We start from the raw sequence: 26,262 nt of genomic DNA on the forward strand, positions 1-26,262 counted from the left end.
CCTTTGACGTGACATCAACCCAACCAACATCATCTTTTTCCGAGTACCTTGGGTAGCAGACACAAGTTCTACCCCGCCATGTACACGCTTATCAGGTTGTGTGACTGTGTACTCCCTTTCCCACCTGTTCGGGCGAAAAGCGGCGATCAGGATGCCAGGAATGCAACATGATCCTGGTTTCGTTACATGGCCAGTCTGATGAAATGGGACGAACTGGTGAGGTGGGGGTGCAGCAGTCACTTCACTGCACTAAGAACGAGCGACTGGTGGACTGGCATGCGCAAGGGGGTCAAAAGGAGAGACGGAATCTGACTGTGATGGCAATAGTGGTAGTGATGTTGGCAGTTGAGAATTGAGGAGATGCTATTCTGGTAAAGGGAAGGAGTTTGGGTTTCACATGCTGTTGGTACCTATGGTAATCGCGACTGCGTTGGCGCTGGGACAGTTCAGAAGGTCTCTCTGGCCAAGGGCTGAGCCGTCGCAGGTTTTCAGAGGGTGGTGGGCGGCACGGTGGTAAGGCAGGAGGCGGGCTTCGACGTGCAGCGTCTGGCGTTTGACGCGTTGGTGGGTTTATCTTTGAACGATGCGTGTAGAATCAAAAGAAAGGAGTGAACAGACAGATGCGACGAAGTGCTGTTCAGCGTTCAGCAAAGGAAGTGGTGCACCTTCAGCTTGCGCGTTCTTTTTGTTTCAGCGTTTTGCCTGTGCTGCTCTGCGTTTCTCGTTTCCATCTTGTCCCACCTGAGACCGTGAGGTTCTTTGAGAGGGGGGAGGTTCGTCTGATGTGAAGATGTTTTGTTTTTCTGTCGCTTTTCTTTTGGGATTGACGGTACGTTGACGGGAGAAACATTTCACACATGGGCCGGATAAAGACCATGTTCTCTTCTTGTTGGATCTCTTGCTGGGTTATGAGGGGGTTGACTCGACATAGGGGCCGACTGGGTCTCTTTGCATTGAATTCCGCGACGAGGAACCCTGGCTGGTGAGTATTTGAAACTCGTGTAAGCCTGTTCAACTCCAATCGTTCTCGCCGCCTCCGAAGAGGTCAATACAGTTAACGGGAGGGGGGAGGATAATGGGATCCCCAAGTCGCAGCTGGCTTCACCCCCACCCCACTGGATCGCTCCTGCCGGCTCCCGGCTCTCATCCCGGCTCAGTGATCGACGAGCGTGTGCTTGTTGGTGGTGGTGTCTGGGCTTTTGCACTGCCGCGATGACTGGGGTGGACGAAAGGAGCATAAATCAGGAACCGGCCGTGTCGGCCAATTATATGCTGCAAAAGCTGGAGAGGCCCCTGCATGTTGGGAATGAAGGTGGTTTATGCATCGATGCATCCCTTTTTTTTTTTTTTTTTTAAGTGCGTTTTCCATCTGTCGATCATCCGTCATTCTCTGGTCCTCTATCCACAGGTGTGCCAGCGTGATGGTGGTCGAGGACCGCAACCGAGCGTCGTTCAGCCGACTGCGATCAGACTTTCCCTGTTTCTTAGGTTGGAGTTCTACAGTCGTTATTGCGCTGGGTGTCTGTCCGTGGTCTCTGTATTTTTTTGTGTGGCGCAGGCCTTGCAGGCTTGTTTGGATCTTGGATCAAATCTCATATGGTTGGGGCCGTTGTCATGCAAGACCACGGACTGGGCGTGTTTGAAGGAGGCAGTTTGAACACCTCCTTTATTACGTGGGCTTGCTGGAGAGAGAGGAGGTATAAGGAAACGGACGTTCCCCCTTGAAGCGCGCGTGGTTATGAACCGTCCACTTGATCGTTTGGTGTATCCTATCCACGTTCGCTTGTGTCTGTTTTTTTTGCTGGCTTCGACGTTTTGAGTGCTTAATACCTAAAGTGCCTTACACCTACCCAATCTGAAGAGCCGCACAAGTGAAGCTATCACGAAGTACTCAAATCATATCGCAGCCAACTCACCGGGTTACCTTACCTAGAAACAAGGGAGTCAGAAACTCAGGAAGACGGTACCAAGAGATCGAAACGCAAAAATGACGGGCGCAAACAACATCAGAGGCCTCATGGGCAAAGGCGCCCCGCCAACACCAGCCCTCTTCTCCGTCGTCCGCGTCGCCGTCCTGGTCCTCTCCCTCGCCGTGCTCGCCGCGTGCGCGTACTGCCTGTCGCTGCTGGGCGCCTATTCGAGCAGCTATACCGGGCCGCCGGGCTTCATGCTCTTCGTCGTACGTCTGATCCAGGCCCTTTTCCCCCTTCGGCCATCCATCCTCAGCCCCGACTACCAGACATGTCAAAAAAGTGAATGTCACTTTACTGACCGCACCCGCGTTTAGTCTCTCTTCACGCTCCTCGTCCTAGGCGGCGCCATGGTCCTCGAGCGCTTCGCGGCGCACCTCTACTTCCGCGTCGCCGTACTCGTCGGCTACGGCACGAACTGCCTGTTTTGGTTGTCGGGCTGGGCGTGGTCTGCGAGCATCGCGGCCTTGTTCCTGGGTGATACGTGCGTGCAGGGGACGTGCTTTGGGCCGACTACGGAGGAGAAGCGGTATGGGGGTAGTATGGCCGGTGCTGCTGCCGTCGGTGCTGTGAACTGGTATGTTCCTCTTATTTTTTTTCCCATGTTCTCGGCTGTGGGATTGTGGTGTAGTTGCTAACGAGACGCGTTCAGGGTCTTGATGACGATTGTGTTGTTTTATTACATCAAGGGATGTCTTTCCGACCCGGATTGCTATGGGGTGTCTACGGGCCATGGGTCGGAGATGGGGAGCATCAAAGCTGAGAGCAAGTCGCGGTCTCAGCCTTCCGTTCACGAGCCGTGAGCTCCACAGACTGCGAGTGACACAGGCGTGGGGTGATGGTGTTCCATTTGAACAGACTCGGGAAGGGGAGAATTCGCGATAATCTTTGAGCTGGATCTGGACTTGATAATGAACGGAGTTTTATGGTTTAGATGGAAACATTGACGCGGCCGGAATCCTCTCAGATGGTTCTGGAGGGAGAGTTATGATCTGGTCTTTGAATGGTTTGATGAGATACCACTGGCTATAATTAGTAGCTAATTTTATTTTTGGGTGAACTCCTACAATTGCGAGTCTGAACGTGATGTGTCTGTCTTACCCCCTAGCCTTCCGTCTGAATTTCTACTTCCAGCTGAGTTACTGAAATGCTGCTTGAAGAGATACTCCCTAGCAAACACCCTTCATGCCTTGGACACTACGTGCGCCTGGCCTCCTTCCTATTTGTGGTTGATACTCTCACGAGACCACGGGAAGGCTTTTCATGTATGGCAGCCTACATTAAAGCCGACTCTTACACTGCCCCAGAGCCAATAGCAACATTATCTCAAAGGTCCTCGATTCCTTAGATGACTCTTGTTCGATACAACCGTGGGATTGAACGCTCCTGCCCAAGGTCAATAAGTGAGGCCAGTTGTTCAAGTCAAGAACATTTGAGGTGTCACTATAAGGTTCATTTGAAGTAATAGTATTGAGTGGAGAGCTAAGCAGGAAACAAACAGATAAACGCCTAGAACTGGGTATCAAACTCCCGCGGTATCTGCAAGTACAATACTCTGTCAAAAAGCCCCCGAAAAGAGATTCCCCCTGCTGCTGCAAAACTCGCAAAGGGGAGCAAAGCAATGACAAGGAGCCCTCTCAAGAAAAGCCAAACCACGCAACCTCGTTCCTTGTCCATTCATAATCCAACAGCACCCACCGAAGCAAAAATCCCAATCCTTTCTCTCGACGATTTACTCCCCCTTCGACCTTCCTTCTTCAACGCTTTCTCTTGAGGACCTTTTTGGGCGTAGCAGGCGCGACCTCGCCCACGTCCTGAAAGAAATCCAACGCGTCAATACGGTAATCCGCAGTGACAGCCTCCTTGGCCACATCCGGCAGATACTCCCAACCCTTTGGGTCCGCGCCAGCAGCGATAGCCTTGGCCTTCCAGTACCGACACTCCGCCTTCGCGAAGCTCGCCTCCTCGGCGCGGAGCACCGCCGCCCTGTCGCGCCGGTTCCGGCTGCGCATCGCGGCGACGTTGTTGCGGTTCTTGAGGTTGCGGAGGCGCAAGGCTGCCAGGTGGTTGTTGTAGTCCATCGCCTGTATGCGCCGGGGGTCGTCTTTGGGACCGAGAGAGTCGTCGATTTTGATGAATTTGCCGAGGTCGGGTTGGGGGGGGAGGGAGGTGATTTCGGGGGGGCAGGGGGCGGCGCGGATTTTGTAGATCTTTGTGGCCGAGGAGGAGTCGGCGAGGCCTGGGAGATTCTTCACGCGCGGCGAGGGAGGGGGGAGAGTTGTGTTTGTGTTGGCGGAGAAGAGGTGCTTGATTTCGTTCTCGCGGCGGGTGCGCTCTTCGAGGGTTGTGTAGAGGGGGACTTGGAGGTGGGCTGTGAGGAGGGAGGAGACTGTGCCTGGGAGGTTGTGGGAGGAGAAGAGGGTTAGGTGGTAGGGGGGTTCGCCGTCGGGTGTCGTTGAGCGAGCGGGGACGGGGATGGGCTTTGGGTGACGAGATCGGAGACGTTTGGAGAGGGGCTCTGCGGTTTCGGTGAGCGTCTGTTGGGGAGGAGGGGGAGGCTGGATGTAGGCGTTATTGTTCAAGGGTTGCTGGTAGGGGTTGTTGTTGTTGTATGGAGACTGGTAGTTCGACTGCTGGAAGTTGTTCGTGTATGGCGACTGATACTGCGACTGAGGGGGGTTGCATGGTTGCTGGTACTGCGACTGAGGCTTGTATGACTGCTGGTACTCATCAGGTCCTAAGAGGGACATGTCGTTGAGGATTGGGTTCTGGAAGATGTCTGGATCCTCGAAGGCGTACGGATCCCGGGTGTTGTCGAGATCCAGGAACTGGCTGTACGGGCCGGACATGATGAAGCTGTTGAGCAGTGTTCTGCGACGGATCTTTGGGAGCTATGAAGGCTTTGAGTTCGGGCGAATTTGGGACACGCAAGGCTGTGAGACTGATGACTGGTCGTGATGTTTGCTCTGGACGACGAAGAGAGTCACGATGCTTGCGGAGAGAGAAGTGAAGGGTATTTGCTAGTCAAGGAGTATCCCAGATACTGGCGTGACTGAATGAAGAGAATGAACTTGATGAAACTGGTAAGAGTGTTTTGAGTGAAGAAAATGATGGTCAGGAAAAGAGGAGTGAAAGTATCGTGACGGGTGGGTGAATGGGGGATTTTATATGGAAAAGGGGGAGAGGGCGGTTGTTCGGTCGTTCGACCGCCTATTCAGAGGCCGCCCATTAGACGCCTTTAAGCGAGCAAACAATATCAGACGAACGGTCATGCAGCTATTGAAGAATTCGAAAAGTGATTCTGAGCCTCGCTCGTCTAGGTCAACACGTGAGTTGAGAAGTTGAGACGACGGGACGGATCACGGGGTCGGCACGACGATCGTGAGGGACGGAGAGAGGTTTTGAGACTCATTATGGCAGTTTGGCGGTGTTGGATCACGTGTAACTTGGAAATGGCTGTCAAAGATGCCGCTTCTTGTTTAGTCCTATCAAGAATAGTATGACAATTTCGAGGATAGGGGTAGGTTGCTCGAGGAAATCGAGACTTGTGTCAAGTGTTAAAAGTTGTGAGCCTTGAGCATGTCAAAGACATTTTAGCATGAACATGAACAACAATTAGAAGTAGGTTACGAAGCTCGCCTTTAATATATATCCATGTTTTCCACGAAGTGAGTGTGTTTCTTCGTCGTGTTCTCTTCTCTATAAGTAGTTGACGTTGGCCGACGTTGCGCAAATGTCCGGCAGGCCGGTGTACGTGGGGCCGATCAAGTTCGGGAGCCGGTCCCGGTCTCTTTTTGAAATGCCTTGGGGGAAGACAAAGAGACATCGCTGATTCTATAATTCTGAAAGGCATATGTGTTGTGCAATGCAAGTTGAAACCATATTCGAATAGATTGTCATGTAATTATATTCTTCATCTAGATAAGCCGGTTGAATAGACTCTATTATACCAAGCCAAACGCTCCCACTGGATATTCCCGTCGGCCGTTTCAAGGCTCGATCTGTTGTCATGCAATGCAATGCAATCCCCCGAAAAACGCCTCAAAAAACATGCTGCTCTGGCTGGTAAGGCTGTGAAGCTCGCCCATATTTTCACCAATCACGCCCCTCTCGAAACGTTCGTAAGCCAAAGTTCTATAGCTTGCTCTTCTGGACATCCTCCATCTCTTTGAGGATGTAGTCATTAAACTCCTCAGCGTTGTCGAGGTAAAGGTGGTGACCCGATTTGGAAACCTCAATAACCTTTGCTGACCCGTTCTCCCTCCTCTTCTCTTCCTCCGTGCCGTTGAGCAGCGCCTGCAACCTGGCCTGCTTTAGCTTCTCGGCCGCCGCGACGCCACCCTTCTTGTCCATCCAGTCGTTCTCGCCGTACATCATAACGATGGGGATTCCCGTCTCCCTAAGCTTCTCGCCCGTGCTCTTCTCAATGACCTGGCGGCCGACGCCGTCTATCCTGTTGACCATGAGGCTGCGGGCAAAGGCACCCGGGGCGAGGATGTACGGCAGGGCGTACTCGCCGCTGCCGCGTTGGCGGAAGATGGAGAAGGCGTAGTCGTGCAGCGCCTGGGACTCCTCTTGGGGCAGGTGGTTGAAGCGGCGGGATGTCCAGCCGGAAACGAAGCGGGGGCCGAGCGGGCCGGTGAAGCGGACGATGCTGAAGGGGGAGACGTTTGCGTCCCAGAGCCAGACGAGCCAGCCCGGGAGGGGACGCTTGGGTGCGTTGGGCTTGGCGTTTCGTGATGCTGTTGTGTTGGAGGCGTTGCTGGTGACTTCGTTTTGATCCTGTGTGAACTCGTTTTGGAGGGTCGATTCTTCGGGTTCGGGCATGGCTGCGTTGACTGCGTATGGGTCTTCGGGGATTCCCACAGGCGAGGCGAGAATGAGTTTCTTGAGGTGGCCGGGGTACTTGAGTGCGTAGGCGATGGAGAGGTATCCGCCGAGTGAGTGGCCGATGAGGGTGAACTTGTCAATGTTGCGCTTCTTGCGCCACTCCTCGAGGGCGTCGATGAACCAGGCCTCGGCCTCGCGAGTCTTGCCCTCCTGGTCCTTGGCAGTGACCTTGAATGGCGGCCTTGTGGAATTGCCCATGCCGAGCATGTCGAGGGCGTAGAGTTTCCATCCCTTGGGTCGGGATAGGGGCTCAAAGTTCTTGTAGAAGAAGCCGAGGCCGGCGCCGTAGCCGTGGACGATGACGAGGTTGTTGTCGACCTCCTCGCCGACGCGCTCGATGGAGTATTCGTTGAGGGCGCGGTTCTTGCCGGAGAGCTCGACCATTTGGGACTTCCATACGCGCTGGCCAAAGGGGTCTGGCTTGGTCGAGTCGAGGGAGGCGTTTTCGCGGGCTTCTTTGAGGTAAGGGATGTGTGACAGGACGTTGCGTTCGGCCATTTGCGGAGTTACACTTGTCCACTGCGGACTTTTTGTTAGCAACGTTAACCCGCGATTTGAAGGACTTTCTTGGGTTGCTTACCCATTGATAGACGGCATCTTTGTATCCCAGTGGGAAGTAGGTTCCCGGGGGACGAGTTGTCGCATTGGGAGCGGCGGGGGGTGCGGCGGCGGCAGCCATTGTTTGGTGGGATCGGCGAGGGACGGAGTCTTCAGAAGAGGCCCGTACGCTAGGTGCGGGAGATTTGACAGTTGCAGAGGACGACGTAATTAGTGAGGAAGCAAGTTTGAGTCGCGACCCGTTCACTAGAGAAGAAGCGGTTTGTTGGTGTATCATGCCGGATGTTGCTGTGGGTGGTGGCGACGGGGGCCAACCGTCTATATACAAAAGTCGCAAAATAAAGTACGGGTAGCGCAAGGCGTCAAATCAGTGTGGCCGCGGGCGGCGGAGGTGTGTGTCCGGAGCACGGATGTTCTGAAACTTGCGACGACTCATCAGTCAGCAAAGAATGCGGACCGGGGGGCTGCAGTCTAGACGGAGCGGGATAGATAGATGCAGTTAACGCCGGGTTAGCAATCCTCCCGAGTTCTAGGCAGGTGCAGTAACAAAAGAAGGACGGAGACGCCGTTGTGCAGGGCAGTGGTGACGCGGAGATGTGGCAGAGGGGTGGACAAAAGATGACGGTGGACAGAAAGGTGGGAGGGTTCGATGAGAGACAAGCAAGCCAGGTGCCCCGGCCGGAATGTCAACGGCTCCGTAAAAAACCGACAAGCTTGTTGAGCAGTTGAGCGACAGGGGCGTAAGCAGGCAGGGGTCATTGTGTGAGGAACATGAGAAAGACTGCTGTGTAGGTGGCACCAAGGGGACAACAACGTGCCCCAGAAGCGGGATGCGGATCGGTTCATGGACTTAGCACTCGGAGTTTGGCGGGTAGAAGAGTGGGGCCAGCTGTTGCATTGAGCCGTGTCGGCGGTAAGAGACAAAACAAGCCTCCGATTTCCCGGTGGACATGTGGCTAAGTTGCTGACTACTAAGTCGTATCTTGGAGAAATTCGTAGTTGGCCCAGTCAGATGATGCTTTCAAGGCTGAAGCCTGAAGCTGACGGTGCAATTTCCCTCCAGGACCTTACGCAATCATAGACACGCTAACTCGATGTAGGCAACAATCTGAATGGAGCTGTCAATTAAGACAGCATCGTGGCTGTGGAATCGTGGCCGGATCATGACCATACAACTGTACTCCGTACCCAGCATCTGTCCAGTATATGCTGTCAATATTTGCATAAGACCTGCATGAAGAAAGTAATTGAGTTTAGTCAAAGAAGAGACGAAACTTCCTTCTCTAGCTTGGTGAATATGTTTCAATTCTGAGGCTCAAAACAAAAGCATGGACGAGGAAACATCTTTTCTCTGTGCAGTGTCTCCCACACAATGGGGCATCAATCACAATGCACTCAGGGTCTTTGCGAATTGTGTGGGAAACAGGTGGAAATGCGCCTTTTGCTGACAAGCCAGAGCCGAGCAACCTGGTATTACTCCGCACTCTGTATTCCGCAGGGCCCCTTCATATCCCTGAGCAGCTCATCAGCCTTGACTCTTCGAGCTTCATATTCAATCAAGCCCTGTCCATCGTGAAATCTTCAACCGATTTGCACGTGTCAAGCTCTCACTGAGATGCGCAGCTCCCCAACAAGCCTTATCGCAATCGCAATCGCTTATCGTAATGGTCCAGACACCCCGCGCTCGGGCCACCCCGCCTCTTTTCCCTATGACGTCCCACTGTCCACACCTGCTGCCAGGCGGAGCGGAATTTCCACCCCCAACCCGCCAGCTGAAGCACACCCGGCTGGCCTGGATTGACATCTGACCACCGACAGATTCCAGTTCCGCCCTTGCTTCTCGAACACCAGCAGAACGCACACACGCAGAAAGCTCTCACCTCCAAAGGGCAGTGCAGCTAAAGCAGCTTTATTTTGCTTGTTGCTCACCCCTTTCTGCACACCTGCGCCCCGTCCACCTGCAGCTTCGCATCTCCATCCCCCGCCCCTCGACCACCGCGCATGTCTGCAGACCGCTGCTGACTGCGGCTGCCGAGGCCCCTCCAATTCTCAATCCTCCGTCCCAAAGCGACCTGACCGCCGCATCACCACCACCGAAAAGCTTGAAATCCCCTCTGAGCGACGACAGGTCTCCCTACCGCAACCATGGCCGACGAGCTTGACTCGCTGGTCAAGGGCGCCCCGCCGCCGGGCAAAGAGCCCAAGGCCGCCGTCGGCACCACCGGCGTCGTCCCCGACTCTGGCAAGCAAGGCGACCCGTTGATCCATACCCCGAGCTCTCCGTCCATGATCTACCTGAACCTCCTCATCCTCGAGGCCTCTCTACGCGCACAGTACCTCGAGCTTCGCGCCCGCCGCCGCCATCACACGTTCTTCTTCACCTTGCTGACCGCATGGATCAGCGGCTTTGGTTACGCTCTCTTCTTCGCCCCGCGTGAGGATGGACGTGGAGTTGGTGGCTCTGTGTACTGGGGCGTCGAAACATTCGAGAAGATTTGCTTCATGGGAGGTGTCATGACCGCGATACTGGTATGGGCTACAGGAATATGGGAGCGAGGCATCAGGTGGCCACGCCGTTGGTTCGCCATCTCCAACAGAGGCCTTCGAGGTTTCAATTCTAAGCTGGTTATTATCCGACGACCTTGGTGGGCCGAGTTTCTCTCCACCATTGGCTTCTTCCTGACCTACGGACTCTTCTCCCACACCGCCAGCTCGTCCTACCGCTACGTCGAACCATCCATCCTGCGCGAAGTCGAAAAGGAGCTGAGCCTCACCACGGACAGCCACCCAACGCTACCGGTCCTGCTCGAAGACGAAGAAAAAGGAGGTCACGAGGAGGATCTCGCCCCGGGCGGAGATTACGTCAAGCTCCTCCTGCTCGCGAAGCCGTTCACGCCTACATTTAGAGAAAACTGGGAAATCTACCGCACAGAATACTGGGAGAAGGAGAACGAGCGCCGCGCCCTCATCCAGAAGAAGCTCGCAGCACGCGACCGCCAGGTGGCCAAGCAGCGGTGGGGCATGTTCTGGTGGCTGCCGTGGCACCGCATCGACAAGGCCGGCCCGCCGCCCGCGCGCCAGCAGTCGCCCGAGAAGACGACGATGCACCCCCGCGCCGCCGCCATCGAGCGCGAGCATAGACGCCGTGGCAGCACTACCAGCGCCCACCGCCGCAGCTCGACGAGCTCGAGCCGCAGCCTTGCGCCGTCCGTGGCCGCGACGAGCGACGACGGGGATGGTACTGTCAGTAGGAAGGCTAGCACCGGGTCCAATGCGTCGGAGAAGCGGAGGAAGAAGACGTTGACCAAGGCGAAGCGTCCCAATATTGAGTCGAGGTCTGTCACGCCTGATATTTCGTCGCCGTTGGCGAGGGAGGGAAGTATCAGTCGCGGGGATAGCGGTTCCGGTGCCGAGTCTGTGGCGGAGAGGTCGTTGAGGCACTCTTCGTCCAAGGCTAGTATCAGCTCGTCCATCAATTCGGTTCGGGAGAAGCAGCGGAAGGCTAGCGAGTCGTGATTGCATGGGAGAATAATGTACTTTACGAAGCGAAGAAGCGAACAGATGATCAATGAACATGGTATACATGCACTGCTCCAACGGGCTTCTACCCCATTTCCTATTTTTTGGTGTTGGTTGGTTGGTTGGTTGGTGGTGGTGGTGGCAACCTAAGCCTACCTTATGAAGGCCACCTGGATTCATGGATGACAATGAGGCTTGACCATTTGATCATCTTGTCTGGCCTTATCAACCGCCATCAGTCTGAATCTCGTCGTCGAGATCGTCCAAATAATCTTATGAGATGATGTGAGCACTGAACCCAGAGACTGGCTCCTTCCTCGGTTCCTTCCTGGGCCACTCGCGCCTTCCTCACCTCCTCGCTCAAGGTCCTGCCTCATTTCTGTAGCTCTCTCCTTCCCAAAGTTACACCATTCGGATTAATTTTCAGGCAGATCGGAAGAACGCGCATTCGTGACTGCTTCGCTCGGCTCGGCTCCGCTCCTGGCCACTCCGGCTCGATACTTCTTTCTCTGAGCCGACCTCTCGATGTTCCATCCTTCGTTTTCTCCCTCCCACCATCTCACTTCGTTGTCAGGAAGCATAGCCTCTCAAAGCATTACATTGCCAAAAATTAAAACTCCAGTTCACGATTAACTATGGAATACTCCCTTTCAATTCATCAGGGTCATTGACACGTCTTTGGATGTCCCTCGAAGCATCTCAACGCAGTCTAACTCCAACAGAGCAACCTTGATCTTTCTCGTCAATGACAAGCGAGACTCGTCATCTGCCACAGTACCTACATTCCCTAAGAATTCTTCCCATGGGAACTCAGCTGGATTCTGGGTTTCTTGCTCTTTCACAAGTCGTCCAGATGTCTACGTACCATGGGGTCACTCAGAGTACATGAGCACGTCCCTGACAACACCGTCCATTCGGTAAGGAACCAACCGTGTCAATCGCCTTCTTCTTTCCCATTCTGACTTGAAGCAGTTGCCAGAGGGCAAGCAGATGACCTTCTCCCCGCTCGCCACCTCATCCTGCGTCTTCCAGTTCGCTTTGCAAAAATTGATGATTGAGAAGTCTCAGTGTAAGTGCGATTGTTCAAGAACCTCCCGTATGATAATTGAGGAGCCTTGTTGGCAACTGAGATGATTCTCGCGCACTATTCTGTTCCTCAATCTCTTGTGATGATCGCAACAGCTTGGTGTCTCTCGGGAAAGCCCCATGCCCTCCCCCACCAAATTATGGCCGACGCCCAGTTCGACTTGGATGCAACGCAACCTCACCTTCGGTTATCCTTGCGTAGCTGACCGCCTCTTGTAGTGCTAGGATCTGCCCAATCAATCCTAATCCACTCAACGAAAGGACACATGAGGCCCTCCTGAGGCTGTGACGAATCACGCAAAGTAGCATATTGAGGCTGACTGGTTCGCCATGGTGAGCACGTTGACGAGCACCTTTAGTTGGTTGTAACTTTCCTCCAGGCGCAGCAGTCAAGCCAATTGAGTCTCTTGAACTGTCCTTCCTTGGCTGTGTTGCGTGATCGTGCATGCATAACGAATGGCAGGTGCTGCAGTAGTCTAGGCCTCTAAGTGCTACATAACAGCTGATTCCCTTCACCCCCGTTGGTTCAAAGACACGTTCTCAAAACACCCCATGGCAAAATGGAGGCAGTCTCAGCGGCGGCCAGCATCGCTGGGCTTCTCTCCGTCGCCGGCCATGTCGTGAATGGTCTCATCAAACTCAATGGATTCGTACAGGCTGCAAAGGAAATGGACATTCGAACCGAGTCCTTGAATGCCAAAGTTGGGCTTCTTTCTGAGACCTTAGAAGACATAAAGGCTTTGCTCCAGGTCTATGAAAAAAACCTTGCCTCGATTATCGAGACATCTTGGGAGCCGAACATTTCTACACTCCGATCACATCTCGTTCGCTGCGGAAAGGACCTCGACGAATGGTCCAAGTCGTACAAGAGCGTCGGGAAGTCAACATCGAAGCGACGGAAGTTCCTAGACATCATTCAAAACAAGCGCCTTCGAGGCATCTCGGATATGGAAATTAAATTGACGGCTCACCGCTCCCAATTGATTTTTGACCTCAGTGTTTTGAATGCGTGAGTTTCTTAGCCAACCAGACTTCATCAGCTAATCGCCTGGTTCACAGCGCCTCTTCTATGGCAGGGCTGGCGAAGATTGACGCTGTTCAAGAAGGTTTACATCAGCTCACGGAGCTCAGCTTACAATCAAACGCCACGAATGACGAGTCATTGGCATCCGCGGCAGAGGAATCAGCCGTTCAGAACCGAAAATTGAGGGACCATATCTCAACCGCTGCGAGTGATCGACTAAGGCAGCTTGAGAACCAAATCGAAGCGCATCGTTTAGAGACTCGACAGTCGCTCACGGCCATAAGCGACAGTATATATGGCCTGGCAAGCTCAATCAGCAGCTCTATTGAGCAGCTCAGTCAACCGCATTCTCAGACGGGTTCAATGAGAAGATTGAGTTACTCTTCTCAAACGGATGGCAGTCACGACGGTGATCTTCAAGACTTCTTGGGTACTTCAAAAACATCCAGACCAATAAGGACATTTTGGTCCTGCGGCTCGGCAATTGGAATGGACGAATACTTTGTTGCCGGCCATAACGAGGATTTGGTCCACTGCATATTTTGTCTACAACGCTTCGACATCAACGAATCGCAACAGCAAGCAATGCATGTCGTAAACGTTCACGCACCAGCTGCCTGTAATCAGGGAAAGCTCTATATCTCCTTATCAGATTTCAAGTTTCATTTATGCGAATGTCATTCTGCCCAACGTCCATCGCTGGATCACAACGATAAGTCTATAAAGCTCTTTCGTGTTGACACCAGCAAGTCATGAGATAAACGCTTTACAGATCTTGAGGGCTTACCTCAAACTTTGGACTCGCAGCCGACCTCAATGTATGTTGAGAAACAGATATGTCAACTGCTTTCGGAAACCGAGTACGTTGAAAAACGCCTGGGATCGTACATACATGCATTCAGAGACATGAATCAAGTTATTGAGAGGATTGCTCATCGTGTTTTTTGGGTGCAAGACCCGCCACAGCAGCTAATCCAGGTGCTTTATAAGGCAGCGGTACTAGAAGAGAAGTTGAACGTTAACTTCAATCGGCCATTCCCCCGAAGCTGGGCTCCTATACCAGAAGACATGATCAGAGGGGGTACTAGGTGGACCGGAGAGAGCTTGTGTTCCACCCCACATCATAACCTACGATGGTTCGTCAAAGACACCGCGATTCGCCAAGCAGGATGGCGTAAGCTTGACAGTGAAGAGCAACAATCCTCGTGTACCGAATGTCGGGGCGCTGCAACTTATCGTACCTTTGAAGAGGCAGCGTCACATCTGCAACGGCAGCACTTCAAAATTCCAGGACTTCCGCCTACCAAGGCTGACTTGCGAGCATTTTGTCACCAGTATCAGCCAAACAAATTCAACGGATGGCTCGAATCTCAATGGAGAGACGATCTGGTGCCCCTAGTCGCTAGTTTGAACCACAGGACGCCAAGCCTACAAAAGATATACCAGTGGAAGTTGGGAACACTCGCCCGGTCGGACCATTTTATCACCATGCTGTGGCACGAAGCTGTTGTTGGCGATCGCAAAAGAATGCTTCTTTCCTCGATCGATGGGGCAGGCAAGTTCCTGACGATCCTCAAGGATGCCTTTCCATGGGACGGCTTAGTACATTCTATACCAGACAATTCGAGCAAGATGGACATTGACGAGGAAGATGAAAACTCATCTTGGACAAGAAGCGACGGTGCGGTGGATTTCAACTTGTCAGAAACGGTATCGAGAGAAGAGGAACGGTCCTATGAACCGCCTCTTGCAAGATTCGTCAATTAGAATGCGACTGACACTGCACAGCCTAGCTTAAGGCTCCTCGGTAAAATTGACAGCCATCTGCTTCTCACCCAACCACTCGTACATCCTCCCAGTCCAATCCCAGGTAATGACCTGCTCTGCCTCAGCATCCGTCGTAAAAGTTTCCGCAGAACCCACCGACGTGGACTCCATGCAACCCCGGGAACTCCTGCCGAACAATCTTCCCAGCCAACTCCGTTGTCTCAAGGTGTTGAGCCATGTTACTGCGCCAATATTTGGCACCGTTTTGGCCCATGTATGCGTTTCCGCACATCGATCCCCCGTCATAGCCGAGTTCCAGTTGAGAGGACCGCGGGAGGTGAAGCTGCGTGAGGCTGGGAAGAAGAGAGAGGGGTTTTATAAGATCCTGGTTACGCAATATGCCATTTGGTCAGCAGCACGTGGGAGAATCAACCTTCGAGGGATAAAGAATGGGGAAAAGATGAAGGGAGGTTTACCCGCAGCAAGTTTCCCCGGTTGATGTTTCTATGTTTGAAGTCCTGGGCTGGCGCACCTATATGGAGCCCTTCAATGTGAGGGGTATCTCGAAGTACGCCTATGAGTTTGTGAGTTAGTCAAAAACAGAATTGACATATACATTTCCCGCTCCAAGTACTCATAATCAGTCATCGTGCCCGTCCACTCGACTTCTCCCATATCAAGCTTCCTCAGGCCTTTGAGTCTCCACGCGGCAGCGAACCAGGCCACATCCCTCGTGTGCGCAGCTTCTACCCAGACATAATCATCCCGTTTCGCTTCGAGAGAGGTCAGTGAAGGGCAGGCATCGATAAGCCATGGCGCATTCATGGTCGAGATAAGGTGCTTCACACCAGGCAACCGTCTCCCGTCCTCGATAAAGGCCCTGCCGATGACCGCATTCTCGTCGACGCCCCTTATCATCCATTCGATCTTGCTCAAGTTCTTCATCTTCCCCATGACGTCGAAAAACAGCGCCGGTAAGGACTTTGGGGGAAGCGTCGATTCCGCGGTTAGGGTGTCCCACGTATCACCCAAGGTCTGCCACCCCATTCTGCTATGGACATATACATCCACCGTCAACTCACGGGCTTCAGCGAGTGCTCTCGGGCACGCCTTGATCTCATTGAGTCTGTCGATTCCGGGTGTCTTCAGAGCTCGCGGGCGTGGTTGGTGAGCCACGGATGACCCGTGTCGAGAAGGAACTGAGGGACGCGTGGGGTCGCATTGCTGTTGCCTAGCCACGAGGAGATGATGAGTGGGACCTGGAAAGACGTCAGCTCCCAGGCTGACGCGAGGCTTTGGAAAGGGAACATGAGGACGAAGAGGAGGGAAGTTGTGGACAGTACTTTTGTGATATTTTGTTCCGGAGTCGTCTGGAGTTTGTGGTACTGATTCGATCGTTGAGGGCCCGGTTGCTCGAGTCTTGGGCAGCGGTCACGTATACGTCTCGATACGTGTATATGTAGATAAAATATGTTCTGCCTAAACACGAAGTCTAAGTTTGGAGTACGGAAGCACGTTGTTTGAAAAGATCTGGATGACGTCGAAGTCGAGAGCAGATGCATGGAAGTTAGGCAACGAGTACTGTTAGTCACATCGTGGGGCACTACATTAGCCATGCCAAGCGAGATATGGACACGACCAACAGTTCCCAAATTGAAACACATGGCCGTTCCACCCGCGATTCACAAATAAGAGGACTTGAAAGAAGCAGCTCCGAAACGCGTGGAATAGAAAAGCACAAATTATTGCATTGGATAACTCAAGCACAATCCGGGTATTGAGGAGGCCGCCTTGCCTTATTCAGTGCCCCGGCTCATTACGTTCCCTCCCAAATCAGAATTCTAACATTTGCAAATACCACATCCATCATTTCCCAAGTCGCATCGAGACGCGCCAAGCTTCTCATCGTACCTAGGTGATGGCTCATAGCCTTCAAAGCCGCATCGTTAAGGAGCGTAAGGGTATCATAACCACAAAAAAAAAAAAACTTATCCCCCATTGAATATGCAAAATTGCCCAAAAAGTAATGCCCGCCAAATGATGCCAATTACTCATTAGTCTAAAAGAGTGTCGTGAATTCGTTGTAAAGAAGCCAAACCATAAATCTCTTTCTCATAAAACGCCATATATGATGTTGGTCCAAGACCTCAGGAAGGAATGTGCAGAATAGGATGATGAACTTTTGCCGCCAATTGTACAAACCCACGAAGAAAAATCTTATATAATGTTCAGAAGGATCGGATGCGAATTAGAGGAGTAGAAGAACCATGAGCGGCGCCAGTATGGCGAGGATGGTCGAGGTGGCGGGCTTGACTGCTGCGGCTGTGACGGGGCCTGTCGAAGTGGTGCTTGGAGAAGACACAGTCGAGGATGGCGCTGAGGTTTCGGATGTAGAGCCTCCAGACCCGCCAGTTGCCGTAGATGCTGATCCGGCTGAGGTGGTTGGACCGTCAGACGCGGATTCTGAGGGGATTGAAGCCGACGGACTCGAGCCAGGACCGTTTGTCGCTGTTCCGGACGGTGCTGATGATACCGAAGATAAAGTTGCCGTGGAGAGTGATGACGCGCTTGCTGGAGAACTCGACTGACTTGGAGCGCTTGACCCGCTAGCGGAACTCGAAGCAATTGAAGTACCTGAGGCACTCGAAGCGCTTGGAGAACCCGAGGAGACGCTTCCGGTCGGAGTAGGAATTCCAGCAGAAGTCGAGCTTGTCGAAATGGCGGCAGACGTCGTTGTTGAAAGGCTGGAAGTCACGGCAGTGGATCCGGAGCTAATCGTGGCCGCGGAGGTCGTGTCAGATGGCGTGGGAGAGACCGAAGGGCTAGAGCTGGATGACGACTGAGAGCTTTCTGCTGTGCTGACAGGCGAGGATGTAGAAGACGCTGCCACGCTCGTGCTAGGAGACGGTGTGGGAGTGGGAGTAGGTGTAATCGTGGTAGACACCTCAGCAGTGGTGGTTGTGGTTGACCCCGGAATAGGGACAGCCGAAGTATCACTGGAACCGGCCCCCTGGCTTGCTGTCGTGAGTGTAGCCGTGCCGCTTGCTTGACTCTGGGGTGGCAGGATAGTTGCGGAAGACGAAGTCTGCGGTGCCTCGCCGGTGCAGTATACTAGCCACTGCTGGAATTGTGGTTCGATGTAAAGACGCAGAGTCTCCTTCCCGTCATCGGCGTTGTCTATCACGCATTGCCTGCAAGTCTCGAGGTTCATCTGGAAGGCGGAGCCCGCTAAGCAAATCTGAGGGTTTTTGCCCACGGTCTGAACCTCGATATAAACATTGTTGCAATTGTCGAAGCAGATGGCAGGGGCGATCGTAACATCTCGCTTGCCGAAGAAATCACGGCGCTCATAGGTCTTGCCCTCCTGCTTATGCTTGTAGGCGTGTTTGCCAATCTCAGCAGAGGATGTAGGGGTAGGGGAAGACGTGATCGTGGGTTTGGCGGTCGGAGGATAGTGAGTTAGCTCCGTAGCTGAAGCCCAGTTTCCGGTCGTGATGGTCGTCTTCTTGTGTCCCTTCTTACCCTTCACCTTGGTCACAATGACTTCGTACTCAAAGATGTCAAAAGGAAGACCAAAGGCATTTGGATTTAGGTTGAAGTATCCCTCATTCACTGGATAGTAGCTTGTCTCATTCTCCTTCCAATTTGCTAGAGTGACAGGCGGTGCTGGAATACAGTTCTGCGGGGCACAGATATAATTGTCTGCTGGCGGGTCTGCCCATAGGTTGCAGCCGGCCGGCTTGGGAGGGTTGCAGACGTATCCGGGTTGACAGCCCCACGTCAGGTTGGACCTCGGGTTGTATTCGGCCGCAGAGTTTAATCCCGGAGTGTTCGTTGGGGCCGGGCAAGCCGTGATCTCTGTGACCGTTGAAGGTGGCAAGGTAACGGTGACCGGGGGCAACGTTAAGGTCGAAACGACGAAAGATGTCGGCCCTGGCACGATGCTGGTTATTGTCGAACCGTCGCGAGTGATGGTCAATGTCGATGCAGGCGCAGTCTCGACGACCGTAGTCACAATTGTTGAACCAGGCAAAGTCGTCACAGAGGGAGGCAGAGTAACCGTGTTTACTTGAGTGGTGACCAGAGTCAATGTGGTTCCGGGTAAGGTGATTGTCGTTAGCTCGCCTGCAATTGTCGAAACCACAGTCGATCCGGGAAGAGTGATGGTTGCAGGAGGAGGTGTGACGGTGATGACATCTGTGACTCCTGGCAGAGTAATTGTAGATGCTGGCAGGGTGAGAGTCGTGATTTCACCGGCAATCGTAGTGATAACCGTTTCGGGCGGCAGGGTAATCGTCTCAGCGGGACGCGTTACCGTCTCTCCGGGCCCCGTGATAGTGGCGGTCACAGGAATTGTGATGGTTGAAGCAGGCAAGGTGATTGTAACGGCCTCCCCAGAAATCGTTGTCGTAGTTGTGACTGGCGGAAGGGTGACGGTTGAAGCAGGCCGAGTGATCGTCTCACCAGGACGAGTAATCGTCTCCCCGGGTCCTGTAATAGTGGCGGTCACAGGAATGGTGATGGTTGAAGCAGGCAAGGTGATCGTGACGGCCTCCCCAGAAATCGTTGTCGTAGTCGTAACTGGCGGAAGAGTCACTGTTGAAGCAGGCTGAGTAACGGTCTGCGGAGGTGAGGTTTGCGTGACTGTTCGAGTGACTGGATAGGAAGAAACTATCGTTCTCACAGAAGTTTCCACGACAGTCGAGTAAAACGTCTCCCGAATCGTCCTGTCGTTGGTGACGGTTATGGGAATAGTCACTGGATAACTCGTCGACAGAGTGAGAGTTTCGAAGAGAGTCGTTGAGACGAAGACCGTTGTCAGCGAAGTCAAATATTCTGTCTGTTTGTTCGTGGCAGTTGCGGTTCTCGTGGCCGTTGCCGTTGCTGTTTGGAATTCCGTGTAAGACGCAGTTATGGTCACTGGTGAAGTGTAAGTAACGAGACTTGTGAAAGTGGACACAGAGTAGGAAGTCTTGGTGATTGTGTGATCAGAGGTAATAGTGTATGGGATGCTTGTCGTATACACAAGGGTCGAGATGATTGTGGTCGTTGAAATCTGAGTAGCCGTCCGAGTCACAGGCTGAGTGATTGTTGCCGTTCGCTCTTTGGTCTCGAAGATCGTGGTTGGTGGCTGTTTCTGAGTCTCTGTAATAGTGTCCGTGATATAGTAGGTCTTCAATGTCGTGTAAGTCGTGGTCACGTATTGAGTTTTGCTTGAGATCACTGTCGTTGGAATGATCTCGGTCGATACAACGGTGGAGACCAAAGTCGAGACGGAAGTATGAATCCGAGTAGCAGTGACCTCTCGCGTCTGCGTGACCTGTTGCGTCTCGATGGATGCAGGGAGTTGGATTGTCTGCTTCTGCGTCTGTACGATTGTGGTAGGAACTGGGACGACTTCCGTGACCTTTGTCGTGCTCGTCTTCCAAATTGTGGTTGTGGTCGTCCGGCAGACTTGCTGAGGAGTTCGCTTCCTGCCATAGCCACCTCCATAAGTTGGGACGGGGGAGGTGGTTGGACCAGGAGCATCTACAGGATCGCAACTGAGGCGAGTTAGCTCATGTAATCCCAGGCTCTACCGCATTGTGTAATAGACGGGGGATGAAATCAATAGCGGGCTCGGAAATGCAGAATCGCAAGCCACGGACCCACGATCCGTATGTTGTCTACATTCTGTCTCGGCGCCCTCTCCTCGTCTCTCTTCAACAAGGCGCCTTTGTCGGATAGAGAAGGCGGGACGTTGAAATCGTTGTAGAGGAGATAGAAGAGGATAAGGAGCCGGGTATGGCTTGGTGGGTTGAGAATGTTTGGGATGTACGCGGGAGCTTCCTATACTTACAGAGCCACCGTGGTAGTCACAGGGTAGGAAGAAACCTTCACAATTGTCTTGGTCTCGTAATCTGTCGTAGTGAAGGCTTGCGTGGTGTACACAGTCTCTTTGGAGACGATTGTGAGGCTAATTGAGGTCAGCCAGAATCTAGAGATATCCTTCCTAGGAGTCCTTGGGAGAAGGCAGCTCACGTGGAAACAACCGGCTTCTCAACGGTCAAGGTCGAGATCTGCTTTTCCGTAACAGTCGAGACCTGCTTCTCAGTGACAGTCGAAACCTGCTTCTCGGTGACGGTCACAGTCTGTCCCCAGGGGCACTTCGAGGCCCAGTGGCTACAGTCATCGGTATCGGTGCCATAGTCTGGCGACTTCTTGTCGGCGCTGGTGGTTGTGGGAGCGGGCTGGGCTTCAACTGAAGAAGCTGGTTCTGCGACGGGCTCCTTGGTAGCTGAGGCCGAGGGCGTCGCTGTCGGTTCCGACGACTGTTGAGGTTCAGGCGATGGCGATGGCGAGGGTGAAGGCTTAAGTGAAGCCGAAGATGAGGCTTCTGGCAAAGGGGCAACCGAGTATGCACCAGACGGCTCAGCATAGGAATCATTCTGTCTCGCAAATACTGCTCCGCCGTCTTGTGCCGTGACACTGGCGGCCAAGGCACCCAAGGCCAGGAGTGATGTCCAACGCATTGCCGTGAGCTTCTGACGAACGAGAGACTATGGTATCCCAAGTGCCCAGTATCAATGCAGCATGCAAGCTGGTCGCGTTGCGACTATGGACTAACGAGTGTGGGAGAGCCGCAGGTCGAAGCTGAACACACATGAACGAGTGCCAGTTGGAGATTGGGGGCAGAACAGGCTCAAAGAAGCTGAGGATGGTACCTGGGGGCTCATATGTATGTACAATGGGAAGACGGGAGGCTGAAGAGCTGAGTTGGCAACGCAGCCTTACCTGAGCTCAGGATCAAGATGAGGAGGGCTCCCGTCAACAGCAGGATGGGGTTCCCCGCAAGCTCTAGCCAGAGAGAGCAGTCCGTACCTCGTAAGCTACGTAGCGCAGTGTCCGTTCCGCGGGACCTCCGTCCGAGATGGTGTTGACAAAGGTGGGCGATCTATAGGCTGGGCATCTCGCCAGCTCAACTCTCGAGGCAAGGAGGGAGGGTGTTGGTCAAGTAAACAGCACAATGAGGAGGCAGGGAAACAGGATGACGAAGGAACCCAGCGACATGGGGAGCTAAGCTCTAGGCCCCGTCGCCTCTCGTGTGTCGATGTGCCACATACTGGAGGGGCGTGCCTCAGACGGCAGTCGGAGTGAATGGGGACGAAATTATCTGCCATGAGGCTTCGCTTGATGGCCATTGGCAAATGCAAGATCGGGACGAGGGCAATGGAGCACAGAAGGCGAGAGAGCCGATGGATGTGGACACTTGAGGAGGGGTGTGACGGCCCACCAGGACCCTGGTCCTGCCTGCAGAGATGACGGCAGGGATATTGACCGTGGTTGGCAAGCTGTTTCCTCGAAAGGCAGGCGGAGGCCATATGAACGGTCAAAGAGGTCGCTACAACAACGGCAAACAGTTCCGGCTCCAAGAAGACTGGCACCAAGCGGGTGCGAGATATGATGCTCGTAACTTGGCTGCTTGGGTACGCGTCCCGGGAGGAATTAGGTACGCAGCCCACAGGAAGACTTTCCTGTATGTGTGCCAAGTATAAGATACGCGACGCAAAATCATTGCGAGAATCTTGCGGCAGCATCACTAGATGCCACTAGCGGAAGATATGGCCTGACTGTGTAAGCCCAATTCATGTAGGCGTGGCGGGGAAAACAGGCGTGATTGCAGGTGAGAGAAGGGCCTGAGAAAAGACAGAAATGCCGAGACTCTGGCTCGAAGAGTGAGGTAGGGTAAAACAGATTGATCTCATAGTAAGTTGCGCACATTTTGTCGGACTTCGTCCCCATCTGCGCCTGAGCTACATGGGGTGAGTTCGGGCGGCCGTGAGGCGGCATCGGCCGGCCGTTTCTGTCGTCCATGGGTTGGGAGGGGGGCGGGTGGCATTGGCAAGGGCCAAGACCGATGCACATACAAGGGACTTTTGCTTAGATGGAGGTCCTGAGCGGTTGGCCTTTGGCCCTCTTGCGCAAGATTTGACCGTCGAGCTGCACGCCAGGATCGTACCCTCGAAACTGTGAGCAATATCGCCTCGTCGGATGGGCCCAGGTCTTAGGCATCACCAAGTGGTGGGACGAAAGGTAACGTAACGGGCAGATTTCCGTAAGTTTAAAGCCTAGCCTACTAAGTAAGCATGGCCGGGAAGCGGGAGGGTGGCAGACATGCGGGATGCGAAGCGCCTGCAACTGTCGAGGTCCGGCATGGGGGAAGAAGATTGAAGATCATCGACCCAGATATGCAGACAATATTGCTTTCGGATAACCAGCACGCCAGGTACGACGAAAATCCAGTTGGTCGAGTGACAGCCTGTGGCAAAAGATATAAACATGAACCGGAAATCCGATCAATGTGCGACTGATGAAAAGCTGGGAAGCAACTTCCGCCTGCCCCTTGCGGATACTCGGTCGCCAGTGACAGAGCAACGATCTTGCCTTTTTGTTTCTGAGATGGTGATTGCCCGGTCGATTGCAGCGGGTGAGACCGAAAAGAAGCCCGGGTAGCACAGCAGGTGCCACTGGTGAACCTTGCAGCACGATTCAAGAGTGCCAATGGATGACGATCTTGTCTAGACTTTGTGTGTCTAGGTAGAGACGTCTGATGAGCCGTCCGATTATTGTTTCGATGGCTGGTTTCACGGTACCACCTTGGAGGTGCGCCCGAATCAAGAACAAGTCATTAACATCAGATACTTCTCATCCTCGTAGAACTGTTTCCAACTCTACGGTCGTATTGCCGACGAGCAGAAAGTCGCAACTGAGAGCTAGTCAGCACGAGTAGCCTCTCGTGGTGAGATATCTCAGTGTCATTGAAGGATTGGAACTTGGTTCCGGCAGGGACCTGGTCCTTGGCCGGTCTTTCATCACGGCACATCTGATTGCTACTCAAGAGGAAAAGTCTCTACTCGCCACCGCCCGCATTGTGCAATCCTTGTGTAGTCGTAAGTCATCTGAGTGGCTAGACTGAGAAATACTGAAGCCTGGTGACAAAGTGTGAGTGAGCATGAGAGGAGGTCCGGAGGTGTCAGCACAGAAGGATGAGATGACCAGGAACAAGGGGGATGAGCGAGTGAATGAGTGATTGAGTGAGTGACAATAGAGATGAGCTAAGGCGGAAGGAGATTAGCTCAGGAACAGGGGAAACGTGCTCCCGCCCTATGGGAGGAACTGCTCATGGGAGTCATCCCATTTAAGGTATAGCTTGATGACCTAATCCTGAAGAGGGAAAGAGGGGTAAAATGGACAACAGTGGGTCGCTTCCGTCCGTGCTTATCCACACCTCCAGCCCTCTCAGAATGGAAGCTGCGATTGGTCTGATTGTACATTACCTCATCAACGCTAAACCATTTTGACTTAGTTTTCACTCCACCTTCCTTCGACGCCGTTTGGCACTTTATCTCGCTTCCACCTTTCTTTCTTCACCTCCCCCTCCGTACACCAACAATGTTTCCATCCAACGGCCAAGTCGGCATCGTGTATGTCTCTAGGCTACAACTCCATTTCTGATAAGCTCCCTTGGTGAAAAGCATAGCCAGGAGCTTTCTCATGCTCTGCTGTCGTCGTTTTGCATTTTGCGATGAGAAACCTCGTTAGAATTCGGGCCATCCGATGATGGGTCGTTGTTTGCCCTTAGAGGCTCAGACACCATCCTTCTCACCGACAGTCGATATTACAAGGATCAGTCTTACTTGGTCAATCCCACAGGGCTGACACCGTCATCTTTTCTCTCTTTTCAATGAGCCGTCCCCTTCATCCGTGCCTCGTCTGGGAGGCTGGAGACTCGAACGAAGCAGCTCATCCGAACGCCCATGTCCCCGATCCTGGCCCGCTCCCGCATCCAACTGTGCTGGTCCCATCCAGACCTCGCAGGTTCAACTTGGCAATCCGTCTATTGACTGACTTGCAGATGCTCAACCCCTGCAATAACCACTGCCGCCACACCATTTCCTATGCAAGCTGATGCCGGGACCGCTGTACCCAACGTGGTGATCAGAGCCACAGACGGCACGTTACTGCGTCCAACTTGCATTTAGAATTTTTCTCCCGCTTACGCACCTACTCGTAGCTTACCTTCTCGAATCATGTCACCTCCGTCAATGTAGTGTCCCGCTGGAACCGCAAGTTTATCCGGAATATCAACGAGTCACCTTGCCGCCTCGGCTTACTTACCACTACGAGTAAAGACACGGGCTTTTGCTGACAATAAGGTTCAGCAAGCTTTGCAACAACTTTGAGCAAACATCACAGGGGCAATTCGGCAGCCAGAATTCTCTCCTTTCGGCGTGTCTTTGTTGTGTCGTCCACTTCATAACACATTGTTTGGCTTGTGTTTGTTGTCCGAGTCTGGTCTTGGAAGGCTTGTGGTGCTGGACGGTGTATGCACCGTATGCCAAGAACACCGTATTGCTTGCCCACATGGTGGCCCCGTTGCTGCTGTGTTCCAAGTCGTAGCCTGATTGCAACACACCTTGAGTTCTTGTAATTGTGCAGTTTGCCTTCGCCCCGAATATTCATACGAAGTTTGGACTTCGGAGCAGCATCTTTGACATTCAGAGGTTGCGCCGGTGAGACAAGTGTCTTCTCCGATGACCTTGTTTTCCCCTGTGGTTCGTTGGCGTATATTCTGGGCTGGATGTAGCTAGAAATCACAACGACGCTCTAAGTGGGTGATGAGGCTGAGCGCTCTTCTGTCAGATGCACAACTCTCTACCGCGGACGAAGACATCCAATGCCCCTCTCTGTCCACCAATCATTTCGTCACATACCTCCCATCCTCTTATGAGTCGGTACGAGCTTCCCATCTGTGCAAGTGTTCTTCCAAAGGACCGCCGAGCCCGGTCCAGAGTGGTGTCCGATGAGTTGCATACACCCATCTCTTCTCCTTCCACCCTCCATCTCAGGCATTGCTCCAGCCATGGTATTCCAGCGGCCCAGCCTTACATAGTTTTAGTGAGCACTTGGGCGAGATCCTCCAGTGGCAACCATCTTATCAGTTTTCCTGCCGGCTTGTTGGTCCTGTCCGCCCTGTCCCGTACAGTTCTCGTTGCCACCGTATCGGTTCGTCTTTTTGAGCACACGGAGTTAGCGACACTGCGGGGTCGATCGAAGTGTGTATGTGCTCTCTCAACATCCGCCTCAAACACTCGACACACTCTTCTCGAACAAAGAGGTCAACTTCGCTGTTCCAGTGGTATCCTCCCTTGACTATAGGCACGGCCAACACTGTCAGCCTCAACACCCCTACCTCCGGATTGTGTGCCCTTCTCTTCGCCAGTCATTCCCGCCCCAAACCAGCCGGGCTTATGTTTCCCATACTCTGACACTTTCCCTCCACTGCTTTCGAGAAAGGTTGCCACCGCTCCTGGTAACGCAGTGCGGTTCCCCCAAATAAGCACCACCTCCAGCCGCAATGCGCTGAGACAGCAGCGGGCGGCCTGAATTTCTTCCTAACGCGTTTCC

The 26,262-nt window shown here is 53.3% G+C and overlaps 9 protein-coding genes across 9 annotated transcripts; 4 read left to right on the forward strand and 5 right to left on the reverse strand.

Moving 5' to 3' along the window:
- Window positions 1-1,987: 1,987 nt before the first annotated feature.
- On the forward strand, window positions 1,988-2,773 carry CLUP02_17684 (uncharacterized protein; the record flags this gene model as incomplete). The annotated part of the gene is made up of 3 exons (XM_049296591.1): window positions 1,988-2,179; window positions 2,288-2,547; window positions 2,623-2,773. 3 exons carry the CDS (start codon window positions 1,988-1,990, stop codon window positions 2,771-2,773), a joined length of 603 nt encoding a protein of 200 aa, XP_049137815.1.
- Window positions 2,774-3,727: 954 nt separating this feature from the next.
- CLUP02_17685 (uncharacterized protein) lies at window positions 3,728-4,819 on the reverse strand (the record flags this gene model as incomplete). Its single annotated transcript, XM_049296592.1, has 1 exon — window positions 3,728-4,819. One exon carries the CDS (start codon window positions 4,817-4,819, stop codon window positions 3,728-3,730), a length of 1,092 nt encoding a protein of 363 aa, XP_049137816.1.
- A 1,285-nt stretch (window positions 4,820-6,104) lies between these two features.
- Window positions 6,105-7,539, reverse strand: CLUP02_17686 (uncharacterized protein; the record flags this gene model as incomplete). Its single annotated transcript, XM_049296593.1, has 2 exons — window positions 6,105-7,379; window positions 7,441-7,539. 2 exons carry the CDS (start codon window positions 7,537-7,539, stop codon window positions 6,105-6,107), a joined length of 1,374 nt encoding a protein of 457 aa, XP_049137817.1.
- A 2,024-nt stretch (window positions 7,540-9,563) lies between these two features.
- CLUP02_17687 (uncharacterized protein) lies at window positions 9,564-10,934 on the forward strand (the record flags this gene model as incomplete). The annotated part of the gene is made up of 1 exon (XM_049296594.1): window positions 9,564-10,934. One exon carries the CDS (start codon window positions 9,564-9,566, stop codon window positions 10,932-10,934), a length of 1,371 nt encoding a protein of 456 aa, XP_049137818.1.
- A 191-nt stretch (window positions 10,935-11,125) lies between these two features.
- CLUP02_17688 (uncharacterized protein) lies at window positions 11,126-14,814 on the forward strand (the record flags this gene model as incomplete). The annotated part of the gene is made up of 12 exons (XM_049296595.1): window positions 11,126-11,175; window positions 11,240-11,302; window positions 11,365-11,506; window positions 11,646-11,698; window positions 11,752-11,854; window positions 11,910-12,054; window positions 12,120-12,221; window positions 12,295-12,308; window positions 12,383-12,486; window positions 12,556-13,032; window positions 13,083-13,738; window positions 13,820-14,814. The coding sequence occupies 12 exons, from the start codon at window positions 11,126-11,128 to the stop codon at window positions 14,812-14,814; spliced, it is 2,904 nt and encodes a 967-aa protein (XP_049137819.1).
- A 546-nt stretch (window positions 14,815-15,360) lies between these two features.
- On the reverse strand, window positions 15,361-15,935 carry CLUP02_17689 (uncharacterized protein; the record flags this gene model as incomplete). Its single annotated transcript, XM_049296596.1, has 3 exons — window positions 15,361-15,388; window positions 15,449-15,795; window positions 15,897-15,935. 3 exons carry the CDS (start codon window positions 15,933-15,935, stop codon window positions 15,361-15,363), a joined length of 414 nt encoding a protein of 137 aa, XP_049137820.1.
- A 1,127-nt stretch (window positions 15,936-17,062) lies between these two features.
- On the reverse strand, window positions 17,063-21,326 carry CLUP02_17690 (glycoprotein X; the record flags this gene model as incomplete). The annotated part of the gene is made up of 4 exons (XM_049296597.1): window positions 17,063-20,357; window positions 20,459-20,643; window positions 20,689-20,770; window positions 20,836-21,326. 4 exons carry the CDS (start codon window positions 21,324-21,326, stop codon window positions 17,063-17,065), a joined length of 4,053 nt encoding a protein of 1,350 aa, XP_049137821.1.
- Window positions 21,327-22,930: 1,604 nt separating this feature from the next.
- Window positions 22,931-23,338, reverse strand: CLUP02_17692 (uncharacterized protein; the record flags this gene model as incomplete). The annotated part of the gene is made up of 1 exon (XM_049296598.1): window positions 22,931-23,338. A coding segment is annotated over one exon (408 nt), but the record flags the coding sequence as incomplete, so codon positions are not given.
- Window positions 23,339-24,041: 703 nt separating this feature from the next.
- On the forward strand, window positions 24,042-26,241 carry CLUP02_17693 (uncharacterized protein; the record flags this gene model as incomplete). The annotated part of the gene is made up of 10 exons (XM_049296599.1): window positions 24,042-24,122; window positions 24,161-24,278; window positions 24,544-24,646; window positions 24,710-24,819; window positions 24,906-24,945; window positions 25,017-25,240; window positions 25,277-25,367; window positions 25,614-25,860; window positions 25,971-26,056; window positions 26,148-26,241. 10 exons carry the CDS (start codon window positions 24,042-24,044, stop codon window positions 26,239-26,241), a joined length of 1,194 nt encoding a protein of 397 aa, XP_049137823.1.
- Between the last annotated feature and the right edge of the window lie 21 nt (window positions 26,242-26,262).

The sequence above is a fragment of the Colletotrichum lupini genome, chromosome 10 (genome assembly GCF_023278565.1).
Source record: "Colletotrichum lupini chromosome 10, complete sequence".
NCBI classification, from domain to species: Eukaryota; Fungi; Ascomycota; class Sordariomycetes; order Glomerellales; family Glomerellaceae; genus Colletotrichum; species Colletotrichum lupini.